A 21,194-nucleotide genomic window follows, 5' to 3' on the forward strand; every position below is an offset into this window, starting at 1 on the left:
CTGAAACTTGTAAATACATTTGTCTTTAGTTCATAAAATTTAACTGCTAGAATTTCATTATGTTCATGCTCAAAGCAATGCAGGTGATGCAATAATTGATCAATTACACTTTATTAGAAACTGTTAATAGTTGACTTTGAGTAGTTTTTCCTTATGGGGTCGTGCTGCAGGATTTTAAAAATTAATACCAGCTATTTAAATGAAAGGCTTTCAAAAAATAATTTCTATTTAGAAATTTTGTGCTGAGTTTGGATTTTTCATTAGATTGCAAATGTATTCATCTCAATGAGAAGTGTTTTATATTTTTAAGAGAGCAAATATTTCTATTTATGAAACGTTATTATTTTTCCCAAAACTATAAAAGTAAGATCAAGTTGAATTTTAAATTTTTTAAAAACTATTTACTTCTATTTGGTTTTACCTTTGTTTGGATGTGCACTTAAGATGAGCTTTGATTTGAAAGCTTTATATGGAAGACCTTGGTAACGCTGGTTTAAATTGTTTAAACACATTTTTGTACCTTTGAATCTTATGAAGAAAGAGTGTGAATTGCTGTTTTGCTGCAGCAAAGGGTTAAGATGTGGGTGAATTGTCACATAATTACGGTATCTTAAAGATTTCTTTCATCCAAGACAACTGAAGAGAGCTTTGCTCTGTTGGTACTATTACATTATTCTTGTGAGAAAAACACAGTTCAGGAGGAGAAAATATCCTCTAGTTCTAAGTGTCTGTGAAAACTGATTTACTGCCAGAGTTAGATTGTTTAGAGAACCTGTTTGAAGAAAGGGAAGATGAATTATCACAGCCAATAAGTTTTCCAGTTTGGTTTCCAGGGTCTACTGAGCATCAGTCAGCACTATCCAGTTTCCTGCTCCTTTTCTTAGTTGCAGTCACTGTTTTCTGAATCCTGTGTAATTGAATAATGATGTTGCACTACCTTATTTTGCTTATTGAGTGTTCATTTTTTTTTGTCAAAAGTTTCCTAAGCTATAAAAAGATTATTTGTCAAAATGGCAACAAAAGCAAATACCAATAACCATATAATGTTTTGTGTTATAACTTCTTAAAGAGAGGAAGGGTAGAAGGGTGGGAGAGAGGGAAGGAGAGAGGCCAATTTTTTTTTTTTTAATTTCTACTTTGATTTTTCTCTTTTGTCCTCCTAGTTCTTTATAAAGTGCTCTTAGACTTTTCGAAATTGTTTGATCTGACTTTTTGAGCTCACAGCCACCCGCAGAAGGAAGGTGGTTGTGTGTGTCCGGGGCAGTCTCACATTTTGCTTTGGGGAAATGGTGCAAGCCAATTTTGAAGGCAATGCAGCTGTGAAAGAAATACAAAAGCCAGATGACTTCATAAGTGTGTATTGAGGAAACCAGGATAAATTGTCCTTAGAACCTGCTCTAGCCATTTTAATTGAGGTCAAAGAGGAAAAAATCGTAAGTATATCTCAATTATTTATTAGGTTTATCTAGAAGGAGACCTTCACTGCAGACAGACCTAATCTATAATTTCTTTACTGTTTAACCCTTGCATGTAACCACTGTGTAGATCCATTTTACATTGAGATTGCAGAGGGTACTTCCTTCTTCATGATAGACAAGTATTTAGGACCACAAAAAGTGTGAAATCATCTGACTAAATGTAACTTGCATCTAATGAATCAATTTTGGCACTTAGAAAGTTTATAATAAATTGCATAATTTTTACTTGAACTTGCACAGTTAATGGGACTATTTCTTCTAACCGCATATTTGTTTGTATGAAATATGCCTCCCATGGAGCTGTTTTATCTTATACTGTTAGCCTTGTAAGTGATTCAAAATGTTACTTCGGTTTGATAGAAAATCTACTCAAACAGAAATTCTATAACTTGTATTTTTTTAGTGTGTAATTATACTATAATCTGTGTTTTATTAAATCTGCTAATGAAGAATTTCACTTAGGATTAAAGCCTCAGAAAGTTAAATTATCAGCTTTTTATAACAAGATTATGCAAGATGGATTTATTATAAAACTACTTTATAATAAATTTGTAAACTCAAAATGTGGCTAAAATATTGTAAAAATATCAGATGAAAAGGCAGCATGCTACAGATCCATTTTTTCTTATTATATATACTTTAATTTAAAAAACATAAAACTTGCTGCCAACACTCCAGAATTTTCTTCTTATAAAAGTTGCTGTTTTAATGGAATATCAAGAATCTAAAATTTATAAAATTTAAAATATAAATCTTTTTACATACTTCTTTTACCCACATGCTGTGTCAGAAATATTTACATCATATAAAACCATCTTTAGATTAGTTTATAGATTACATACTGATATATACTGTTCAATTTAAAATTGTCTTTAGAATTTTATTGTTTACATTTATCCATCAATTAGCTTTTAAAGTTAAAGGATTTCTCAATTTTCCTTAAGAGTAATTGTGATACCAGTGGTCACATTGAAAGTGTTTATATATTTGTTGAAGTACATTTTAAAGTTTATAGATATGTATTCAACCCAAGAGAAATTTTAACAGAAACTTTTACTAAAACTATTAAATATATATTAAACAATTATGTATTAATAAACCAGACTATCTCTATATTAAATATTATTGAAATTGAAACGGTTAGTTATACCTAATAGGCAATGATATTAGGTGCACTAGAGTATATTACATAATGATCGATATTTATGCTTTAAAACAAATGATAGCTAATCTATGCCTGTGGCCAAATTCTTTTGAAGTTTCATGACTAAGATGAGCTGAATTTGTTAAGTGGTTGAGGGCTGTGTTGTCTGGGGGCCTGTTGTGCTTGGCAGGTCATGATAAATGGGGAAGTTGTTCTTAACCTTGTGGTCAAAGCATTCCAATATCGTTTAAAAAAGGAAAGAAAACAACAGAAAGATGTAGAAGACATTGCCAAAAAGTTAGCAAGATTATCTATTTAGGAGAATAGGAGCAATTCTGAAGAATATTTTTTAAAGCATTATTTGTATAAATTCATATTTTCACTTGAGTGGAGAGAAATCTAAAGCTAAAGATTTTTATATTGAATACTGTTGGGATTATTCTTTTCTGACTCAGTGAGAAAATGCACTCAGTGAGGTTAGCAATTTGAATTTAATTGCAGTGGATTATACCAAATTAGCATTTGTATTAGATCTTGGTTTAGAAGTAAATATTCCACTTTGCTTTTTTGTTGTTTCAATGCTACTGTCTGTCTTGTGGCACCCAGGTCTGCAAAGAAACATGTAAACAAAAAGTATAAAGGAGATGAAGCTACATGGGTAAATATCTCTTAGGTGTTGCTAGTACACATTGCTGAGAAAAAAATTTCTTTTAACCCTCACCTTTCAGATGCAGAGTATTACAGCTAAACAGTCTAGTCCTGTTCCAAACCTGGGGGGAGTGGAGGACTTTCATATGAGCTGTAACATGATATGTTAAGGCATCTTATGGTTCCTTTTGTGGCATTTTAAGTACTGTGTTACCTTTGATATAGTCCCTTTTGGGTAATAATGAAAAACGTACCATTAGAAGGAGTTTGAAAATTTCCGGAATATTTCATACAGTATATGTGGAGTTTATGGCAGGTGACAAAGGACTATGACATAATTAAGGAGAAAATATGCTTCAGAATTTTAAAAGCTTATGTGGTTTGACTTTGATTTACTCGGTATATATTGCACATAAATAATTGTGCTTTGTTTCCGAGTCATTGTTATACTTTGCTTTTTAAATATATCCAACCTTGCAATGAACTCTCAAATAATTTGAACACTCTTGTGACAGTTGTAGTTGATAGGAGTTGCAGTCTATAGGATTTTTTTCTTTTTACATTTAAAAACGTGCTCTCTCCCCAGTGTGTGGGTCCTGGAAATGAAGGTCTGACCCATGGCAGTCCAATGCTGGAGGAGTAAAATAATTTCTACCTTAGGTTTTTGGTGGCGGATTTTTACTTATTAACCTTCTGCCCTACTGTTCACAGTGTATGTGTTTATTTTATTACTCTTGCAGTTAAACACAGAGTATTCAATTGTATCTTTTTACTTTATCTGTGTACAGCAGTAAAGAAGGGTTATGACAATTTTTCTTTGAACTGAAGTAGATGCAGACTTCCAGTTATTCAGTAGCATTCTCTTACTGTTATAATAAATAGGTGGTAGCTTGGGCTTTTGAGAACTCATACTCAGTGTAGGGGATGGGGTTGGGGAAGAAGCCTGGGTGAGCAAGGATTTAAAAAAAAAGTTGAAAGCAGATATACTAAGAAAAGGGAGCAGTACAGAAACTTTCTTAGCTTCATGAAAAGGATTTTAGAAATGTATGAATTTTATAGCTGCAAAATTTTTGCTTCTGAGAAGGAATGACACTTTATAAAAATAGTTTTAGGTTTATTTAGTAGTTACACCTTTACAAAGTCTATCTCTCACACTTTAGTTTTTTTTTTTGCCACCATTTGGCAAAATGGCATTTTACTCATTTAAAGCCTCTCAAATTTGTATGGGTGTATTATTAAAACTCTATCTGACAAACTTTGTGTTCTAGAGATTTTTTTTTTATGCTTTGAGTTTTTAGAAGTCAGTAACTGAATTGAAACATAAAAAGTGTAAAACAGGTCTTGTGGAGAGTTGAGGAGACGTTAGTTGAAGCCAGTTTCGACAGTGTCTCCCTTAGTTTATATGTTTGGGACTACAACACAGTAATTCTATGCCGGTCTCAACATAAATTATATGTATGTGGCTGCACAAATACTTATAGGCTATCTCATTTAAGTCTGTATGTATTTTATTCTAAGTTCTGTTAACATGTAAATTTAGAAAATAAACATATATTTTTGCAGCTCTTCTCAGTGAACAAACATTGGAATAACTTTTGGCCAAAGCCTCTATTGTAAAAATTATATATTTGGTTGAGTATTCCAACTAGTATTATTTTGACTCAATTTTTAAATTAACTTGTATACCTACTTTTATATTTTCTTAGTTATCTTACTTATATGCATTCTGAAGTAAAACAGAAGTGAGGTCTTTTAATTTGTATTTATTTAATTCTACTGACTAGAGAACAGGATGATCTGGGGAAGCCCAGTAAACTCAGAGGAGCAGTTGGTTCAACTAATTGAAAAAAAGTAAATGTGTTAGAACGGGTCATCTAATTGAAATGTATTAAATGAGAACATAATTTACATTACTAGAATAAAACTGGAATAATTATAAGAAAACATTTTTTAATTTCATTATATAATTACAAATTCAAATATGACCAACTTCTAAGTATTAGAAAATATGAAAAATGCCAAGTAGCAATTGATACTTCAAGAATCTCTTGTTTTCACAAAGTCAGAACCTAAAGATAACACATTCTGCTTTATCAGACAATTATTTAGAATTATTTTATCTAACTCAGTCATAAATATATTTTATAATATGTACATTAACACAAAAACTAGGCATTGATATGGTACAGTATTGGTATAAATATTGACTCAGTCAGATTCACATTGTAGCATATTCACATTTAGTATAACCAAAGTTGACAATAATCTGATTCACATTATGTTTTCTACACAGTTCAGAAAAGGAAGATTTTCTAAAATATCACCTGTAAAATTATACGTGATAAGTCATTCATTACATTAGCACACTTTCATTTTTAAAAGTTTTATCTTGGATGTATAGTTGCAGAATTGATCTTTCATTTTCATGGTATTGTATAATTAAGACTTAGTCATTAGTGCATTTCAAAACAAAATGAAATTACAAGAGAGGTCTTTTTAAAATGTCTTCTTCCAATATTCAGTCCATTAAATTGTTTTATTCTCATTAATACTTCAGGACTTATAAACAGTGAGATTAAGTAGAAAATAATTGGGATAATTGGTTCCAGCTTTTTAAAAAGATGGAATGGTAAGATAAAAGAAACATTCTTTTCTGCAGATTTCTTACGAGTTAATCATGTTTTTCGTTCTTACAAAAGTTAATTCATACAAAAGATCATAAGCTCAAAGCACCACATGGTTAGAAAATATGAAATCTTTTAAGGTGAGTTTTATACTTGAATATCATAGTTATGATGCAAAACAGTCTAGAAATTACATTTTTACCCATATTTTTGAGATATTGAAAGTTTTCATGATTCCAAATAACAAATACCACATTCTTTATAATTTATTTTAAAAAGTACGTGGTTTTTTTCCATTACAGTTTATATTCAATATTATTTTGTATTAGTTTTAGGTAAAAAAATATAATTTCAGTTATTCATGTACATACAGCTCCCCAAAAAACTTAAAGAGTGAATGCTATTGTCAAATAAGAACAAAATTTTTTTTTTACCATTGTCTAACTAATGTAATAACATTGACCAATCTTCTCTACCCATTCATTCTGATTTATTTTCTCTTGGCACTTACCACTGCTGCCATTATATTCATTTTACCTGTTTACTTATATACTGTATGTCTCCTCCACTAGAATGTATGATCCCTGCAGACAGGTTTTTGTTGGTCTAAGTTAGTGCTATTCAAAGAAATATGGTGCAAGCACATATGTAGTTTGAATTTTCTAGTAACTGCATTAGAAAAGTTGAAAAGAAACAAGGAGATTTCTTTAATTGAACCCAGTAGATCTAAAATATCATTTCATTTCTCAATATAAAAATATTAAGATTTTTACATTTTTTTCATGCTAAGTCTTTGAAATGCTGTGTGCCTTTTGCACTTATAGCACATCTCAGTTTAGACTAGTCATGTTGCAAGGTCTAATAGCCATGTAGCTAGTGGTGATTCTCTTGGTCTGCCCAGGTCTAGTTTTCTCCATTCCTAGAATGGTCTCTGGTATACCCAATGCATTCAGTAAAGCCTTGTTGAATGAATGGATCTTGCTATTTCAGACAGGAAACAAAAAATGGAAGTTGTCTTTCATATTAGATGTTTTTGGCAGTTGGTAGGGTGGTGGATCCTAGAGGTATTTAGATATTTTCTTCAGAACATTGCTTACTGGTGCTTGGTAAAACTGATTTCTTCGGTAGTCCAATTTAAAAGATTCGTTTCATAGATATATTAACAAGAAGTAACTGGTAGGTTCTTTAAAAAGTGTTCCTTGGAACATTAGTTTCAACTCTTAGTTAAAAAACAACTAACAAAAGCAATAGGCATATCTAGCATGAAAGAAAAAGAAGGGCTTGTTGCATAGCTTTCAGTTCAAATTCCACCCCTCTTTGTGCTGGCTATAGAACATTGGACCTTAGGTGGTTCATTTTGTTGTTTTTTGAGCCTTAGTTTTCTCATTTGTAAATGAAGGATTTCATCCATCATACCTGTCTTCATAGATTAAATGTGATTACATATAAATAGTCTGGCACGGTGAGTGAAAAAGCATAATTGGTGGTACTTATTATTAAAATGTAATAAAAACTGAACTTTTAAATATTAAGACTTTTGCATCTTAATTTTAAACATTTCAGCTTATATGTTTATGAATATTAGGTTCTTAACATGTCCTGGTTATAATGCCTTCATAAATCTGGATTTGAAATTTATTATAGAAATCACTTGCAGATTAATTTTTCTGGTTCTCAATATTATCATCTGTGAATTGAAGAAAAAATAGTATCTACCTAGCACTGTGCCTGGCATATGACAAACACTCAAAAATTTTAGGTACTATTCATTTAGGTAATGTTTATTCATTTATTTTTAAAAATTCAGTGTTTTGAAACATTTATATGTTTATTATAATAGTTAAATTTTTAATTCTTTTTCATCTTGCTTTGATGATACATGTACTTTAGTAACATTAAGTAGAGTTAAAATTCATATTAATGCAACCACTTAAAGGTATTTAACATTGTCATGTTTTTTGCCCACCTCCTTGCGTGTTTTATGAAAACTAGGATTTGTATTTAAATTATAGGATGAGATTTTGTCTCATTTCTTGGCCTGCATGTTTTAACTGTATTCAAAACTATATTGGTAGTCATTAAAGAAAGAAAGTTCTATATATTTTGTAATAATATTCTTTCTTCAATAGCATATATGTTTCAGCACTCACCATTTAATGAAGTGTTGCTGATCTCTCAAATGAGAGGGTGTGTTCAAATTTAGGTAAAACTTTCCATTTGGCTTCTAATTTCATGTTCAAGACACCATAAACATATAACTTTCTTAATGATTCATTTAACTTTTCTCCATCGATTTAGAAATAAGGTAAGGTTTTAAAGTATTTTAAAGTCATAAGAACTTTTTTTCAGTTTTTGGTATTACTAAAATTTTTTTTCAAGAATGTATTAAAAGGTCAGATCATATTATACTTTATACTTTGCCTCAGTTGATAACAGTGTTCTGACAATTCTGTGTCAGAAATATCTGTCAAAAACATCCTCTCAACTCCCCATGGTTCTTTACCATCTCTCACCAATGAATTGAATTATTCACTTAGTAAACTAATATTTAGGGATTCTCTTAGCCCATTCGTGTTGCTGTAACAAAATACCACAGGCTAGGTAGTTTACAAACAACATGAATTTATTTCTCATAATTCTGGAATTTAGAAAGTCCAAGATCAAGACACTAGCCTGCTTGTGTCTGATGAGAGTCCGCTTTCTGGTTCATTGCCATCTCCTTCTTGTTGTGTCCTCAATGGTAGAAGGTTTAGGGTATTCTGTGGGGGTCTCTTTTATAAGAGCATTAATCCCATTCAGAAAGGATCCACCTTCATGATCTAAGCACCTCCAAACACCCACCTTCCTTATCTTTTAAGGTTAGAATTTAAACATATGAATTCTGGGAGGGCACAAACATTTAGACCACAGCCAGGAGCACCTATTTAAGTTTAGGGATGTAGTGATGTACAAGATCAGTGCCCTCTCTGCTTTCATGGAACTTATACTTTCTCTCCTGTTGCATTTGGCTGTTATGTCTTTCAGCCCTCATCTTGTCCTCCTTCCATACTATCTTCTTTTATTAAAATATATTTTTATTTATTTTAGAAAGGAAGGGAGAGGGAGAGAAACATCAACTATGAGAGAGAATCATTGATTGGCTGCCTCCTGTACACGCCCTACTGGGGGTCGAGCCTCCAACCCTGACCAGGAACTGAACTGTGGCCTCCTGGTTCATAGGTCAACACTCAACCACTGAGCTACTGCAGGCGGACATCCACACTATCTTCTGTACCAGGGATGGGAGCCTTTTTTCTGCCAAGGGCCATTTGGATATTTATAACATCATTCATGGGCCATACAAAATTATCATCTTAAAAATTAGCCTGCTGTATTTGCTCAAACATTTAATTACTTCACTCCTAATGCTTGGCAGCAGCAGACCATATGATTTCATGGCCCTTTGCAGCTCGTGGGCTTGACGTTCTCCACCCCTGTCCTATATCATCTCTACTCAGTCTGTTTCTTAAAACCCTTAAATGGTCTTCATTGGACCAAAATTATATTCCAGATTCTTTACCATTTATAAGGTCTTCATGATATGGTTCCTCACGCAAACCTCATGATGTTGAAATACTTGCCTTTCTTTGAGGCCTGTACCCTTTAAGACTTGCTTCAGAAGTTTGTTGCCATCCCCATCTTTCTTTGGCTGGGTTAGATTATCCTTTGAACACTTACAACACTGAATCAACTTCTCCTATAGAAGTCATGGTATCCCAAATATTATTCTTCCCTCATTTGACCATGAGCAAATGAAGGAAAGCCCTAAAAAGAATCATTTTGAATAATGCACACTTACAATATCTAAGAGAATATCTATACTTCAATCATTTATCACATATTTATTAGCTATGGATCTAGGACTCTATGGGTACTAGATAGTAAGTAATCAATAGATGTGTCCTCTACCATTATAGTTACTACTCTGAGAGAAAATTAAAATAATCAGAACTTTCTGGTAATTATGTGGGCAATGATGTTTTGTGTAGCTATGCATATTAAAAATTTGTTCTTTGTTTTTTGAACCACAGGAAGCTTGTCTAGGTTCTGATTCTTGCTTGGGTGTATATTTCTAGTGTGCATATGTGCCCTGGAGCTTCTTCAGTCAGTCCCCAAGTCAAGTCATCATAGTCTTGAGGAACATGACATTCACTTTGAGATGATTTCTACATATTTATTGGGCAGTTCCTGTAGATTCTGGTGATGAATCATAGGAAAGAACCAGTGGGCAAGAGGGTTTTATTCTGGTATCCTTCCCTCTCAGTTTTTATTTTCCTTGGACAAATTTTAGTGAACGTAAGACTTTCATGGGTTTTGTAGTGACTTCTATGTTGACATTTTAAGAAAAGTATTTTTTTAAACTAATTACTCTTAGAAACATTTCTTCACCCTTTCATCTCATGGTGCTGAATTCCATGTAATGGGCATAGAAAATGTTACAAATAGGATCATCTCTTTGCTAATCAGTTTCATTTCACATTTTATAAATGTGCACACAAGATATAAATGAGATAACAGTTAATCAAGCAAATAATTGGTTGCCCACATTGTGAAAATGTCTGGGCTTAAAATTTATAGCAAAAGACAGATTTTTTAATGTGTAGGGGTTTTCTGTGTGTTTGTTTATAAGCATTCTTCTAATCAGAGGAGAAAAGAGTCGTGTGCTACAAAGACAATGCTGTATCTTTGAAATTCAAAACATACTTTTAAGTGATGCCACTTATACTGCAGTTCATACCCATAGTGTACATTCAGTATACTTATGGGCACTTCCAAGCTACACATCCGAATTTAAGGCGCCTTGGATTTTGTAGTTACGTAAATAGACCATGGCAATATAGACACCCAGAATATATGACAGTGGACTTGGAAATGTATGTTGTTAATGCTTCAGATTCACTAAAGGATTTTTGAAATTGAGTTTGTTTTGCATACAATATACCATTAAGACCATAAAAATAATCAAACACACGTAACTGTGATTGCAGTTAAATTGTGAAGGGCAATGGATTTGTGCTTACCTTATTTGAGAAAATCTATTACACTCTATTGTATAGAAATGGATAGCATGTCCCCGAAGTAAAAGTTATTTTCATTCTTTACCTTTTGTGGGTTAAATACCACAAAGTTGAACTATAGTCTGCAAAAATATACTGCAAATATATGTGAGAAGCCTGAGAGCAATGTGGAAACTTAATTAATATGCTGAGAACATACAGCCACTGGATTGAGAAAATGAAAATTAATGTATGAGTGTTTTAGCTAACACTGTGCTTTGCCCCCAGAACCTACTGTTTATTATTGTGTGTTTTAGTAGGAGACAGAAGCAGTATCGATTGAAAAACATTTCTTGGTGAATTGGGAACAGTATGGCTTTCTAGTTCCTGGTTCTTTGGTTTCTTTGTTCCTCATTGAACTAGTCCTGGGCTATTTTAGCTGAACATTTTATATACTAATGGAGTCTAGGGAAGTGCCTTTGGCAGCTGTTCATGGGAAAAATAATGAAATACACTATTTAGTACTGCATGCTGCTGCTGTAAAATGTGGGGAGTATTTTATAGAGATCTTGGTGAGCAGAGCTGTATCCACTTTAAGTTTAACAAGTGTGTGAACCTGAACGAGGAAGTTATATTTTCATATGAGAATAACTAGAGCTCTTTTCTTACAGGTAAAGAAAACCTGCACAGAATCAGATGTTTCAGAACCTCAGAATTCCAGGTACAGTAAAATGGAGGCCAAGACTTTCTAAGAAATATTGCAATTTTCCAGATACAGCTGTGATTTGAAATACTGAGTTTCTTAAAGAACTTATCTGTCTGGAAATTGACTGGCTAGGGTACCATCCTATATAATGAAAGCCTAATATGCAAATCGACCGAACGACGGAACAACCAGTCGCTATAACGCACACTGACCACTAAGAGGCAGACGCTCAACACAGGAGCTTCCCCCAGCTCGCAGGCCCCGACCAGCAGTGGCAGCAGGGGGTGGGGCTGGGGAGCAGGCGGCGCCAGGCCAGGCAAGGCAGGTGCCAGCGGGGGGTCCCCCCATCACGCCGCTGGTTGCCCCTAGATCAGCCCTGATCGCTGGCCAGGCCTAGGGACCCTACCCGTGCACAAATTTCATGCACTGGGCCTCTAGTTAATCATAATATTAATAAAAAAAGACAACAATGATTAAAGTCAGCTTTAAAGAATAATAGCAGAAACATCTCTAGAAATACTTGAAATTATCTTCCCTTGGCATTCATTATTTTACATTCATCTTCATTTTTCTTACCAACCTCCTTTCATGTATTCACATCTGAGATTTTGCCACAAACTGAATAAGTTTCAAGTCTATGTTTATAAAAAAAAAAAAAACCCCACAGTATTTCTTTTTCTTTTCAATCATTGCTAGATTTTGTGGATGCTGTCAAATTGGAAAAATATAACTTAATTCTCTTTTTGGTTATTTGGAACTTGTATAAATAATGAATGAAAATGGTCAAGTCACTACATGCCCAACAGATTTTTTCAGACCTACACATTTTCATTTTGAGATCCAGGGTCTCAATTTTAAATAGATAGGGGAAAGTACTGCAAATACATTGCTATAATAAACATATATCCTTAATATGATATTAATGGTATACCATAACCTATTGCATTAAGAAATTTATATTTAATGGTGAGATGGGTCTGTTTATTTTATCCTACTTGTTCCAACATCTGATGTACACAGAGATTTTCTTGGTATAATAAAACAATATAGCTCTAGGTAATGTGCTAATAACTGCCATATATTCTTTTTGGATGGGAAGTACATATTTGTACAGTCCATTTACAATTTGAGTAACCTTTCCTTTGCTTTATGCAGTATGGCATTTCTATAATTAATTCCTATACATTTTATATTAAAATGATTATATACTTTTCTTTTGGATCATTAAGTATATAATCTGCTATAAAATTTATGACATTTGATCTTTTTTCTTTATAATTAGGTATCAAAAGAGAACCAAATAGTTTTAGCTTATTGGAGCAGTAGGAAATGGATGAACTATTACATGGTTTCCTACAAAGCAGTAATTCCAGGATGCGTAGATATTTCCTTCTGAAGAATTTCACTGACATCTATGAGTGACGTACCTATGGCTTGTTATTTAAGTAATTCAATAATTTTTGCAAGCAGCTGGTCTTGAGGATTACTAAGAAAAACAGAACAATACCACCATTCTTATTAATATTTCATATCAAATATTTTTACCCTTCAAGCCACTCGGGATTTTTGGACAGATAATGTTGTGCTTCAGTAAATGAAGCAAGCCACCAAACTGATTGTATTCACAATTGATGTAAATAAGTCAGAGAAGAAATAGAGTTTAGAGCTCAGTGTATTTAAACCTAGAATTAGATCATTTTCTTTTATCTAGTAAATCTCAGGTCATATGGCCTTAAAAGTACAATTTTATTTTTAAGGCAAGTAATTACTATGTTAAAAAGACTACCTAAAATGTATTTTATCATTTTATAATATATCATATATTTAATGTATTATATTAATATATTAATGTATAATAAATTATATATTATATATTAATTGAAAAGTAGCTTGACTTCCTGGAAACCAGTAGTCAGTTACCATGGATTAGCTGCTTCTAAAAGTTTCCTAATCTGTGATATAAATGGGTAAAATTAGACAAATCAATTTCTAAAGACTCTATTACTTTGTGATATCAAAACAACAACAACAATCCTTACTTATTAAAATCCAAGGTGGAAAGACCTTCAAGATGATCTAGAATCACTTATTGGTTCAAAATTGCCCAGTCATTTTGATAATGGATAGTCATCTCTCTTAACTTCTGGTGCAGGGGACAGTCTGCAAAGCCTAGAAGTGTCTGTAAAATAAAGATGTGACTATTCTTAGATTCTCTGTTAGTCATAGGTATTAGGTATTGGAGTGCCAAAACTAGCACTTAATTAATGCAATGATGGAATACCAAGAAGAGAATAAAATATGCTAAAGAACATTCTGATCAAAAAGCATACAATAACTTACTGAATAGTCAGCGAATCAAGAAATGTCCAGCCCGGCCAGTGTGGCCCAGTGGTTGAGCTTCAACCAGGAGGTCATGGTTTGATTCCCGGTCAGGGCACATGCCCAGGTTGCAGGCTTGATCTCCAGTGTGGGGCGTGCAGGAGTCAGCCAATCAATGATTCTCTCTCATCATTAATTTTTCTCTCTCTCTCTTCCTCTCTGAAATCAATAAAAATATATATTAGTATAAAAAGAAATGCCCCACATAGTATTTATTATATGCATGTACTAAGGTTCAGTTTTTAATAACCTTTCAGAAAACACCCCACACCAAAATGCCTTTATTATAGACAACATTACTTTATTATATACATATATGACTAGATTCTTTTATGGTCATCAAAAACCACAAACATTCAGATATTCTCTCCCTCTCCCCCTCTTTCCCTCTCCCTTTCCATGCTAGAGGGAAGGATGGAGAGGAGAGAGAGAAAGAGAGAGAGAGAGAGGGGGAGAGAGAGAGAGAGAGAGAGAGAGAGAATGAATAATATGAGAGATTCAGATAGACATTTAAAAGCCTAGGGCTAGATAATTCTATTCTAACAAAATACGAAGTAAAGAACTGAGCTCCAAATGAAATACTGCATCAGCATAAAATGCATGCCGGCTGCAGACCCACTGCCTTATAAAGTGCTGCCTCACTTGGAACCTAACGCTCATGTCACTCATTTAGCTCACTTTATAGTATGTTGGTTTTGGATTTGAAAAGATTAGAATGAATACAGATGGAAAGTGTTTTTACAGTAGGGAAGTAATTAAATTGGGTGTGGAGACTTTGTCAGGAAAATTCTTGGAGTGACATATGTGTATCAGCAAATTCTTTGTCTTGCTTGGCCTTAATTCTTTCTTGGGAAAGAAATGCTTGAGCTGCAGATGTGACTGGTAGTTGGGGAGAAAGAGAATTTACAAACCAATTCAATGTAAATAAGGTAAAAATATCTTCTTAGAAATAACTTGTGTGTACACACTGAAAGTCAGATGTTAGGGACAGTGTTTTCTCAGGTTCCTAAAACTGTATTGAACTTGGTGTCATATGAAAAGGCCTATAATGTGCTACATAGAAAAGTGGCATTTCTCAATGTTGCTTCATTTACTTTTCTCTGTGTCGTTTGCCATATCCAGAATATAGTATTGTTGGCCTTTGTTCCTAAAACTGTTAACCATAAAATACTTGACCATACCTTAAAATTGTTTGTTACTAGGTAGACCATCTTACAACATAAACGGAAATATCTTATGCCGATTTTGTCTATATTCATGGTGAATTTATTGGTGTAGATGTGTGCCTCCTTTGAGTCATCACTGAACATACATTGATCTTATTTAATTTTACTGTAAGAGACAGCTCCTGGACAAGAGAAGTTAATAGCAGATGTTTCTTTGAGCCCCACATTTTTTGTATTCTTTTGCTTTTAGTCCTTTTCATTTCTGATAGCAAGTGAGAAAATAATTCATTTTATTCTTTAATTGCATTCTTGGCAAATAATCATAGAGTGTTTATTTGTTAAAATAGTCTCCATAATATTAGAATGATTTCTTTGGTGATCTTATTGGATGAAGTTGCATTATTCTTTACTTTTTTCCTTTTGGGGCCACTAATTAGTGTAGTAATTTCCTCATGATGAGATCAAGAATATAGAAAGAAAATAAAACTCAAGTCAAGCAATTTTTGTTTTAAACTCAGTCTGTTAATTAAGGAATGAATGGAAGTAATAATTTTGGCAAAACTGGGTTGATAAGTGACTTCCAGGAAATATATTAGTTCTTTTTATGTTACTGCTTCATCCCATCTTGGCCACAGTACCAACAGCAGATTACAATAAGGGAATCTAAGGGAGAGTATTAAAATATAGAAAGTACAATGGTGCGTATGAGCTAAGATGATAGTTTTTCCATCTAGAGTGTAAGATGGTTCTGTAGGTAATGGTGGAGGTGAACTCTTCTCCACTTTGTAGGTTAAAGAAATTGGGTTTGCTGAGAAATTAATGATTGCCTGAAATCAGCAAAGCCATGGCCATCCTAACTTTACCCTAGTCTATCCTAACTTTACAATTATAAAGAGAAAGGCAGGAGACTCTCCAGCATTTGGAATGAATCTTTGTTTAACATCCTAGTAGTTCCATGAGTCTCAGGAAGTTTATCTGTTCAGCGTCTATGGGTAAAACTTTAAAAATACAATTTATTCATCTTATGTAAATAATTATGATTTAGCAATGTTATAATTCACACATTAAGTTATACATGTTTATTTGATAATAATTATTGCATGCTTCCAGAATTCAGAACTGTTTATCTGCATATAATTTTTGGTTAAAAGTTAAATGCCGTATTTTTTTATACCAGTAAAAACATATACAGTATTTCACTGTGTCAAATCAGAAGTACATCTAGCCCAATATTCTATTCCAAGAAGCCTGAGAAAGTATTACTACCTGGTTGCATGTTCTCAATCTTGAAAATTTCAGGACATAATACCAATAAAATTAGGTATTCTCAGTAACACAATCTAGCTGTACAGTCCATGGGATTATATAAGCATTTTTTTGGACTTAGTATATTACTAGCATAGACTCTCTTTTGGACTAAATAACCCAGAAAATTACTAATCACAATACAAAATAATAATTCATTCCTTGTAGTTGTTTAAAACCAGCTCTTTCAAGTTATAAGGTAACCTTCCCCTGAACATGATGGATGATTAATAGATAAGTATTCTAAGAATGCAATCTAATTTTTGTGTTTCAGGATTTGAAGAGAAAGATGCTGAAAACTCAATCGCTATATAAAATGGTTTAGTTGACCTGTGTCTTGTTAGAAGTTTATTTTTCTCTTCCCAATTTTGAGAGCATTTCCAGGGAAGGTAATGGTATTAGAAAGACAGATTCACAAAACAGAAACATGGCTTTCAGGAACCACCCCTTGGGAGTATATGAAGCAGGGGTGAGAAGAACTTCCAAGATACTGAGCAGATAACCCCAAAAATGTCATCTACTTTTTATTTCTGCCCAGAATATATAACTGGTCTGTTATATTCAAAACCCCTCCCCCAAGTCTTTCATTTTATATAATCCAGCATGCATCATTCTCCCACTCCCTAATTAGATATAACTCAGTGGTTATCCATTTCACTAATACGAAGACTAGGAGCTTGATTTCATACATCAGAAATCTATAAACTAAGACCTGCAAAGTAGAGATAGCTTGAGAGATCTTTAAGTGGAGTGACAACCAAACTTAAAGGAAGAGAAGCTCCATTCACTTCTGTAAACCTACCAATTTCTTACCTCCCTATCCCTATCGCCAGGCTGACAAGTTGCTGTTCAGTGGACCCAGTCTTCTCTTCTGCTCCCAGTTACCAACCCAAATGTAAATTGCTTCCTCCATTTCCTGTGATTAATCCAGTTGTTAAATGATTATCTGATGAATGCACTTCATACTGCAGCTTATGTTATTGACCTTTCTAAAGACAGTTTTGCCAAAATAAGCATCTAGGCATGGACTTTCTTTAAAAAAAACAAACAAAAAACAAACAAATTCTCAAATATATCAAATAAATACAATAACTTGGAGTCCAAACTCTAAGTTTTGGCAACCTGTCTTTGCAAGCATTGGGAGGTCACCAGTGGATTTCTGATTAAAATTGAACTTGTGATGACAGATTAGCCATGGCCTTGTTGCCTGGAAGCAGAGAAACCAGGTATGAGATGTATTTAAAAGGCCTGAGAGACTGAGCAAATTGTGGTTATTTGGGGAGGCATTATACACAACTTTTTTCATGCTTTAAATACATTTTCTCAATCTTCTACATCATATATTTTTAATTTTTTTTGTATTGAGAACGAATGTATATAGAGGATGAAACAATAGATTTGACTTGAAATAAGCATGGTGCAGTGGGTGGGACCTGGCCTCTTCCTACTGACAGCTTGCATTATTCTCTAAATAGGAGAAAGTGCTTGATTTCACCACATGTACTGGTGATGAATTCCAGAGAATAGCCATGTTTCTGGTCAGCCTCTTGTAAACTGAGTTTCTCTGAAGTCTTTATGGGTGATAATACGAAACAGTCTTTCTGGGGACTGTTAGCTGCTTTGAGTTAATTTGGTCATAGTAACACATTACATTAAAGTAGCATCTGTTTTGTGACTTTCATTCAGAGGACCCGAGGAACTAAGACAAGATTCTACTTTGCATCATAGTGATAATTAAAATTATTAGGGATGGAGGCAGTGAAGGCCTCTGAGTATATCCCTTATGGTTCATAGTCTGCTTAGGAGTTACTGAGCTGAATAAATCCTTATGGTTTTTCTGGATGTGGGGTATGTTCAGTGAAAAGTTCTAGACTCAGTGTGAATGGAAACATAGAGGCGTTGGGAGACCCGCTTCATGTTGTGTCAACTTAAAGTGGGAAGAAACAAGAGGATCTCACAGTTTTCTTTCCAACAGTTTAATTACAGGAACACTATTCTTGCCCTTAAAGTTACTATTTATTGGACATCTATGTCTGAATGCTTGAGATACTTATAGATGTAAAAACAGGAGCATACATGATGATGGAGTATGTTAGGAGATGGTAAGTACTAGGGAATAAAACAAGGATGCAGTGTACTGGGGAGAAGTTAGTTGTAATTTTAAATTGGATGATCTTAAAGCAAAAACTTGAAGGAAAAAAAGGAAATAAGTCAAGAAGTGGGCTGGGGAAGTACATTCTCTCAGAAATGAGCCAGTGCATAGGCCTTTCAGTGGAAGCCTTCCTGGTGTGTTCAAGCAGGGAGGACAGTGTGGCTAAAAGGAATGAGCCCAGAGTTTCAAATTTAAAATAGGAATATTCTAGAAAAAGCTACTATTTCAGTTGCCAATAATTTTTTGACTTATTGGTAATTCTTTGAAAGGCACCTCATCCATCACTGCTACAAGATGGGCTTGATCCAGCCAGAAACACCCCTCTTTGCCACACCACACACATCCTCCAACCAGGGCTCTCTCCTGATCAGAAGGCTTCAGGCTCCTTCATCGGCATAGCTCAAACACCTGAAAGCTGTTTTTTTTTTCCTTTCTTAAATAATGCTCTTAAGGTTTTAGTTATAAATGTAGATGAGGGCTTAGTAGGGATTCCAAAAAATTGATTTGTAAAGGTACAGAGATTCTGCTCATTATCTCACATTTAAATCATCACTTCTCAGTTGTCTTAGCAACCTACAAAATGTTCTCATTTGCTTTCCAGTAAGCCAATGGGTGAATGAAGTCTTTGTTCATGTGTTTATGAATTTCTATCACCTGATACTTGATGTCTTTCTGGCATGCTTCCTGTGCCAAATAACTGTCTTTATATTTTTAAAATTCATGTAACTAAAATTAAACTTTAACTTTCTTAAAAACTCTAAGTTTTTAATAAGAAAATATCCAACTTAAGAATAGTTGCAATATTCTTGCATTGTAAGAATGCTTTTATTTGAATTATAATTAATTTCTAAGGCTCCATAAACTTGGCAAATGGAGTTGTCTATCAGTTCGTCCACATAGGCATATTTGTGAAGTACAGAGAAAGAAAAAGGCCTGATGACAAATCTAGGTGTCATGGAATTCATTGCCTCAAACCCACATGCTTGACTCTCATATTTTCTTTTACCGTATACATAATTCTAAAGGTTCATAGCTCATTAAAGTGGATGTGGGCATGCTAACACTACATAGTGTGCAAACACGGGAGACTACTGAGTTCAGTTCCCAGCTCTCTGACCTGGAGCAAACCACTCCTCCGTGCTTCAGATTTCATTGTCTGTAAAATGGGACTAATACCATATCATCCCATGGAGGTATTTTAAGGACTAAATGGAGGACTAGATAGAAAACTCTTAGAGAAGTACATACCATACATTAGGTGAATTTAAATTACTCTTATTACAAACAGGCATAGCAATAGTATTGAGAAGTGATGGTTTAAGAATAAAAAATGAAAAAGAAAAATAATCAAACATAAATGTAAGAATGCAAATTGCTTAATCCCATGGTTATTCTGGCATTAACACCAGAAGCCCTCTGTGCTTCCGTAATCCCTGAGGGCATTGGTCTGCCTAGTTCAGTGTAAAGATTCTCATTATTATTGATCACCTTGATTCTCAAAGTAAAAGTTGAACTATGCTTAGCATCATAACACATTTTGGAATTATTTTTATACAAAATGATTCCATATTAAAGGTGCTATTGCTGATAGTGATGTACATCTCAGCCACCCAGAAAATTTGACTAAACCCTAATGATCATTTCTTGCAGGTTATGGATAACTGAGGCTTTGTAGAATTATTTATTTTTCCCATTAGGAGCAACTCAATGACTGGATCATTTTGGGATTTTTAAAATCTAGTCTAGGTACCTGGTACAGTACCTGGCACATAGTAGGAAGGCAACAAATAATTTATTATATGAATGAATGAATGAGTCTTTACCTACACTGTTCTCACTGCAGTATGCCATATAATGACTAATAAGGCTTTCATGTCATTTGTAAATAAGGTCAAATCTAAGAGACACCTCTAAGTTCACTGCAGCAAGAAGGTGACTATGCATCCCAGCTTGCCCCAAATACAGTCTCAGTTATACCTGCTGTCCCAGTGTCCTCTCTGCTCAGAAACTCTTTACTTTTAACAAAAGCCCAGTAAATTTTATGGTTACTCTAATTATAATTATTATACTCTTACCAAACTTTTTGAGATAGAAATTTAACAATCAGTCTCTATTCTTCCCTCATTCTTTTTCCCCCTTTCCTTTTGTGTTCCTTTCTTCTTTCTTAGGATGGCTTTTACGATAGGGTGTTATACCTTTATCTTTAAGCAACACCATATGTGAAAACGCTGCTTGGCACAAAAGTTCATTTAGGGAACAATTGTTCTGTTTTTGTAGGCTTGATTATTATGTTCTGTCATATGATTAATTCGTAGAAATTCCATACCTCTCTAAAATAACAGTATCTTTTCAGGAACACCCACAGTCTTATTACATGAAGTGATGTAATCCTTTATAATTTATATCCCCATGTTACTTGTTCTCTCATTTTTTTTTTATTCTTCTTTAGATGGACCATCCAGAGTCTCAACTAACAGGGATGGTAGATATCATGGTAGTGCCTGGGAAAAAGATGATTAATGTGGTCTGGCAGAACACCAAGGCAGATGCACCACA

The 21,194-nt window shown here is 33.7% G+C and overlaps 1 protein-coding gene across 11 annotated transcripts in view; it reads left to right on the top strand.

The window, feature by feature from the left end:
• The window catches only part of EYA4 (EYA transcriptional coactivator and phosphatase 4), a 229,639-nt gene that overhangs the window by 120,300 nt on the left and 88,145 nt on the right, over nt 1-21,194 (top strand). For all 11 annotated transcript variants that reach the window (XM_070419250.1, XM_070419253.1, XM_070419249.1 and 8 more), the window contains exon 4: nt 11,602-11,651. In XM_070419250.1, coding sequence (XP_070275351.1) covers nt 11,602-11,651 — 50 coding nt within the window. The remainder of the gene's footprint in view (nt 1-11,601; nt 11,652-21,194) is intronic.

Source organism: Myotis yumanensis, unplaced genomic scaffold (genome assembly GCF_028538775.1).
Source record: "Myotis yumanensis isolate MYYU_CA2020_CCGP unplaced genomic scaffold, mMyoYum1.0.hap1 SCAF_6, whole genome shotgun sequence".
NCBI lineage: Eukaryota > Metazoa > Chordata > Mammalia > Chiroptera > Vespertilionidae > Myotis > Myotis yumanensis.